The sequence below is a fragment of the Solea solea genome, chromosome 4 (genome assembly GCF_958295425.1).
Source record: "Solea solea chromosome 4, fSolSol10.1, whole genome shotgun sequence".
In the NCBI taxonomy this organism is placed as follows: domain Eukaryota; kingdom Metazoa; phylum Chordata; class Actinopteri; order Pleuronectiformes; family Soleidae; genus Solea; species Solea solea.
Window position 1 is genome coordinate 1,787,510 of NC_081137.1, and position 7,045 is coordinate 1,794,554.

General features: G+C 40.2%; 1 protein-coding gene across 1 annotated transcript in view; it reads left to right on the top strand.

The window, feature by feature from the left end:
- Nucleotides 1–4,185, top strand: part of klf5l (Kruppel like factor 5 like) — a 29,485-nt gene extending 25,300 nt beyond the window's left edge. Inside the window, exon 4 of the mRNA XM_058627572.1 lies at nucleotides 393–4,185. Within this exon, the coding sequence (XP_058483555.1) occupies nucleotides 393–571 (179 nt within the window). The 3' untranslated portion in view covers nucleotides 572–4,185. The remainder of the gene's footprint in view (nucleotides 1–392) is intronic.
- The last annotated feature ends 2,860 nt before the right edge of the window (nucleotides 4,186–7,045 follow it).

Genomic DNA, 7,045 nt, shown 5'->3' on the forward strand with positions numbered 1-7,045 from the left:
CTTTAAAAAAGCACCTTCTCCTCATATAATGACTGTTTTATTAGTTTTCACTGCCCTTTTGTTGTCACTTGAAACAATAGCCTCTTTTCCACCAACATTTCCAAAATTAACAGGAACTTATTTACCTGGGAGAAATAATTCCTGGTTATCTTTGTGGTTTGCGTTTCCACTGCGTCTCAAAGTTCTGGAAAATGACACTCGGTCGTTTCGTACTACCACCTCGTCAGTAAAGTTTGGGATTGAGTAATTTCGGTGGAAACACGCCAAAATCCCGGTTAAATGATAGTAGTTCCTGTGGTGGAAAAGGGGCTAAAAACAGACTTTAAGAAAATGTCAAAAGAACGTATTTGTATGTCGCTAACTCCTCCCTCCTCCTTGTCTTTTTCTCGCAGGTGAGAAGCCGTACCGCTGCACGTGGGAGAACTGCGACTGGCGCTTTGCCCGGTCGGACGAGCTCACCAGACACTACCGGAAACACACCGGCGCCAAACCCTTCAAGTGCATCGCCTGCAGCCGCTGCTTCTCACGCTCCGACCACCTGGCCCTGCACATGAAGCGCCACCAGAACTAAACGCAGTCACACCTGTACATACACACAACCACACACACACACGTGCACAATCAGTGCAGTATTTGAATATCAACAGCCACTTGAAACGTAACAGCAGTCATTATGAACTGATCCTGAACTGAAATCATCTCTGTGCGCTGGTGTTTTTACCTGGTGCTACATGCTAACAGATGTTGACTGACAGCAGGATTCCCAGTGTATGAAATAATCATGTTTTCGCTGCTCCGTCTACTTCCTGGTTAACGTTCTTGTGGAAGGAACCGAGGGAGACACAGTTTGCCGTCTTCAAACTCTTTATGATCGTTAGCCTATTAGCGTCACACTTTATGGAAATTGGGTCGTGGTAGTTGCAAACATTGCTGCTTAACATGTTGTTACAGCAGCCAAATATACATATATATATATATACATAATCAGGGTTCCGTGGGGGCCTTGAACGTTTGTGAATGTGACACAAAAAGGTTCAAGGCCCTTGAAGGCTTGGTGTCAAAATTACTTGCCATGTTGTGGACACTGTTACCCTCCCATCTTAAGCTGTGTCAGGACATTCAGTCCTTGAATTTATGAGAACTGGTCCTGGAAATTCATTGAATTTGATGTCAGCCAAGGTGCGGGAACCCTGTGTTTTGTAACTCAACCACGGACCCTAACCATTCTGTGAAATCCATCAAAAAAGTTTGTATCGTCTGCCTCGCACACGGACACAGATTTGTGTGGACAGGAGGCGTTAGCGCCTGAATGTTCCCATTTTTTCCCTCTGTGAGATAAACGCTGATCACCTGCTTTCAGTCAACACGGCGTCATTAACACCGGAGCTAATCATCAACCAGAGCTCAGAGATGATTTTAGTGTTTGATTTAAAGAACATGCACTCATTAAATCACCCAAAACACACACACGTCATCATCAATCAGTGAAACTGCGACGCTGGACTCTTCATCACGTCCCGGACTCTGTCCTCCGCAGCAAAATCAACAAAAAAGCAACAAAATGAACTCGTTTCACGACAAATCTGCTGCCAACGCCATCGCCATCTTGTATCATTTTTGAGGTATGAACTTTCAAGGAGAGGTGGAAATACCTCTGTAAATATCTGTTAATAATGTGTGTGTGTGTGTGTGCGTGAGAGCGAGAGAGAATACAACGAATGTATTGAGATTTATACTTGACATCCTTTTGTTTGTTTGCCTTTTCCCTCTTTTTTTTTTTTTTTTACATCCAATGTTAATGAGTCATTTTCCATGTCCCTCACGCTATAATCTCCCCTTTCAAAATAAAAGAGTAAACAGATAATCAACAATCACGATCGCAGAGAACTCTCCATGGAAAAGTTAATCATCGCCTTGTTACGCCCGTTTCAGCACAAGTAATACCTGTCGAGCTCAGAGCGTCAAGCACTCTGCCAATGTTTGTGTCCATGACACTACCCGTTGCCCCGGCGACCGACCTCCTTTGATGGCGGTTTGCGGTTATGCTTGTAGTTTCTATTCAGCTTTCTTTTCTTCTCTTTCTCCCTCCCCCTCCCCTCTTTCTCTCTCTCTCCTGTATTTGCTCAACACTTGAGCTGAAGGGGAAAGAGAGAGATGGGTGTGGACACACTGTAACGTCTGACGTAGTCACTCCTGATTCTGTTCTGACGAAGCGCAGTGCAACGGGACTCAGATTGCAGTTGGAGTCGTGTTTGACATGCGTGAATAGCAGGTAAACGTTCGCCTGATTACGTGACATTAACTGTGACATTAACCTGCGTATTTTTCAGCCCGCACATTTTTGTGCAGTGGTGCAGATTTTGTTTTGTTTGACATGAGCCAAGCTTTTTGCAAAGATTCTTTGACAGTTGGACTCATTGACCTGAAACAAACCCGTCTCTGTGTTTGGGGCAAATTTGACCAAGAAATTAATTGAAATTTAACTAATTTGTACATTTTCTGACTGAATAATCGACAAAAAAAGATTTCAAGCCAAACTTTTCTCTACAGCGACAGCCTTCTTCAGGTCCAGTGTAAAGAATTTAGGGCGATTTATCACCGTAGAATTGATGTAGTGTTTAAATCTTTTCATTCAGCCACACAGTCCTTAATTTCAAAATGAACAGTATAGGTAGAGAATAGGCAATAAAAAGATTAAAATACAAGATCACAGATCGACATACAAGACTTCAGTTGAGAAATAAGATGAGCCTTAACCTTAAAATATGTAATAATGAAATAATAACTTCAAAAATAACTTTGTTTTCAGTTGGGTATAAAACAAAGCTTGTTTTTCTTAGATTAAGGGTTTTATACGACACTAGGAGCAAGACTTTGTGGATTTTGTCCACAATTTTTGTACGTTAGCCCAGAATGGACAAATCGAAGACTCTAAAGCGCTTTAAAAAGTGCTCTTTTAATGTTTTTATGATACCTGAAGCTCATTGTAGTAGTACTTTTCTTATGTACACAGGTGTTTTCAGTTGGTTGCAATACACAGTATCACTCCTAGATGCCACTAAACTCTACTAACTGGTCCTCTAACTCCTCAGGGTGCGTAACATTTACATCGGAAGTTGGAACCTCGGAGTTTACTGTGTTCACGTAAAACCTATCTAGGGTTTTTTTGAAATGCCAGTCACTAACAACACTTAACATGATGTTTTCAACACATAAACATCGTAGGAACGACTGATTTACCGAAGTGTAACTGACAGAAAAATTTGACAAGAGTTTTTACGATGAACATGAGGGACGGCCATCTTGGAATCCTATGCCAGGGTATGCTCCAAACTTCTTAGCTCGAAATGTTCGACTTTTGGCTACAACTGGAATATGGCTGCAACAATGAATCGATTGTTAATCGATTACTAAGTTATAAATGATTCATCTGTGGGTTTTGTCATTACTGGTCAACATTTTCGGACATTACTCGAAAACAGATTAATCGATTATGAAAGAAATTGTCAGTTGCAGCCCTAAACTGGAACGAACCATTAGATGAACATGTAACAAAAAAAACAGGGTTGAATCAAAACCCAGAAAATCAAACCAACAAAAACATGTTCCACTTGTCCAGGTTTACATTTTAACACCTCCTACTACTTTAAGAAAAGAAAAAACGGTTTCACATCGAGACACTTGTGTTTTGATTGATTGTATTGATTTGCGGTCTGATCCTGTTGACACTGCGCTGAGGCTGTAGCATCAACCCACGCTTTTACTTCACACTTTAAATCAACGACGGCGTTGATCGACGCGTACCTGGCCGGCATGAGCGGAAACAGAAACCCCTGATTTCTTCATTTTCTTTCCTCTGTCTCTCTCAGAGAGGCAGCACTGACCACCACGTCCTGTAAATACGTGTCTCTTCACAGAAGACTTTGTAAATATTTGTTTGGTTTTAATATTTTCCTATTATAATAATAATAATAATAATATTTTGTTTTCCTTTTTTTTAACTAATGGGATTTTAGATCGGTTTCATGTGAGCGCTTGTTTAATTTCGTTTGGTTTTGATACGTCATGTATAAGAGAATTTATCAGTTTTATGTAAAATGAATGAGAACAACAATGGTTTGATATTATTTTTGTTTTCTGTTTGTGCAAAATGCTGCAATGAGATAATAAAGATTTTTGAAATAATGCTGTTGTAACACTGTTGTATTTATGTTGCTTTTGTGTTGTATAAGAATACAGAACATGTACTATAGTAAACAGTATAACATGTAGTACCGCTGCAATATCTGTGGTATTATGGTATTCTAGAAAGTATCATGGTCTGTGCATTATGATACTTGTACCAGTTACCCACTGTATGGCATGTACTATAATAAATAGTATGTACATGTATAGTTTGTGTACCATGGTTCCTCGATACCTCTGTGGTACATTGCTTATGTACCAAGCTACTGCAGTGGTACATGTACCAGCGATACCATGGTATTGTCAAAGAACCTATGGTACTATCAAAGTAGAGGTACCATGGTATTTTTGAACATACCCTGTTACACTCTATGGCAAATTACTTGGCTACCATTGTACTTGTACCACATACAGTTGTGTAGTATTCATTTGGTTGGCACTATAGTATTATCTGAGGTAACATGGTACTGTTATGGTACAATAACTTTTTGACAGTGCAATGGTACATGTACCATGTAATTATTGATGTACCATGGTGACCACTATGGTACATTCATTAGTTAGGTAGTTAATACTATGGTACATTTTTCGGATTGTATCGGATTTTACCAGTATTGGAACAATACTGAGTATCTCTAATATGTGTACTGACTACTATGTACACATATCATGATAGTCCGGATTGTAACATTATGGTATAGTAGTTAAATACCATGGTACTTTTTGTACATCAGTGTAGACAGTTAGATATGTACCACTGAATGGTCTGAGGTACTGTAACTACTATGGTAAAGGTGCTGTTGTACACATACTATAGCATTTACAAGTGTACACCTACCCATAGTATAGTAGTAGTAGTAGTATAGTAGAACTTTATCATATAACCATTGTAATTAGTAGGGTGTAACCAACGGTACTACCTGAGGCACTGCGATATGTCCTGTAGTTTTTATAGTTTTCATGAAAGAAAAGAATCTTTATGAGATTTATGTTTTTCCCAGTAAAGATTCTCAAGTCTTCTCGAGGACCTTTAGTGTATATTAACCACCTCGTCTGATGTTTTAAAATCTTATCTCGGAGGAGATAAAAGATTTGGTGAAATATTAAAAAGGGGTTATTGACAGCTTTTGTGAAAAACACAGAGGAACCGGGGGTTAATCATTTCTCTGCATCGACTCCTCTGCTCCGTTATGGCTCTGGAGAAACCTGATTGTCTTTGCGTGACGTGGCAGGTGAAAGGTAACGCTGCAGACAGGCAGACAGACGACTCTGCTCAGGGCTGCGTGACACAAAAAAACCTGCCGGTTTAACCGTGAAAGAAAGACAACAATTAAGCAAGAACAATTGCATTGAGTATTGCATAAAAACACAGAGAGGGTGGAGTCCGTTGCTATATTTTACTGGCAGGGAAAGTGATCGTTACGCCTTTGCCAAGATGCTTTTCAGAAGAGAGCTTCAGAAATGTTGCCTCATCATCTGGGGCAACACCCTTAATTTCAACACGTGATGTTCTCTGCATGTGCGCGAACGCGTTTGTCTGTCATCTATGTACATAAAATAGTTTTCCTCATTCTATGATATATCTTATGTCTTTAAATGCATGGAAGGTCTGTCTGACGGTTAATCGCATAGACTGTCCTATGGTTCGTTTGACAAGCTGTAAAACTTGGCAGGGCCACCGGTGTGTGCAGTGCAAACGTTGGCATTGTTTGGATACTAAATTCAAGGGAACATCAGTCTGTCAGTGACCATTTAAAGCAAAATACACACGGGATACAGCACATATATAGTATCACATAAATGAGAGTAAAAACCAAGAAGAGTAAATGTTGCTGTTTCGCTAAAGGTCACACATTGAACAGGCTGATGGTACCAAGAGATGACTCACATGTTTACCTCTGTCACTTGTGCATCTGCTGTTCAAGTTCATTTTCTTTGGCTTGAGTCTCCTGAACGGTCACCCGGGCTGTCAGGAGAAGAATGGCTGCTGGGCTTAAAGTTAATTCCACAGTCGTAGCAGAAATGCTCCTGTTAAAACATGTCTGAGTGGTTCTGTGCTGTCATCTGCAACCTTCTCTGAGTCTAATAGCTCTGAGAGGATTAGACAGTGGAAAACATACAGGCGTTGTTAATTGAATAGTTCATATAAAGGTCTAAATAAAGAATAAACATTTAGGAAATTTGATCACATACATCTGGTTGTAATTCTTGTGGGCTGCTCCTGGTCTGCAGTGGACTGTACCAGTCTTAAATCATCTAAATGATAATGTCATGGATGACTAAAACTCATTGCGCATGGAGAATGTGATCCATTTGAGCTTAGTTTGCTAAAAACCCTTGTTAGGACGCTGTTAAAACATAGGGTGTATCACATTTAGTTCTAACGCATGCCAATGCTGAAGTCATTCCAGTGCCAAAAGCCCTAACAACTGGCACACAAGTGTAATAACTGGTCTGAAGAAATAGCAGCAGGATTTACGATGGGAGGAAGACAAGATGGTGGCGCCGGTGTGATGCTGTTGGCAAAGAGAGAGGAAGAAGCAAAGGAAAAGGAATGATAACATGGTTTTCCTTGAAGAACATTTCATGCCAACCCTACTAAAACTCTTCACAAATGATTTGAGGATCATGACAGAGTTCAAGGTGTTGACAATGAAGTAATACTTCTGTAAGTAATACTGTAGGTATGATCCCCCATGGATCCCCACAGTGCAAGACCTAAAGGATTCTCATGACTTTCCCTGGTGTTTACTTGGCTTCCAATTCTCCTTCTCACTGTTCTTGGGTGTCCTAAAAGAGGTATGATCCATGGAGGGTCTATACCTTGCAAAACCTAGCAGATTCTAAGTACTTGGTACAT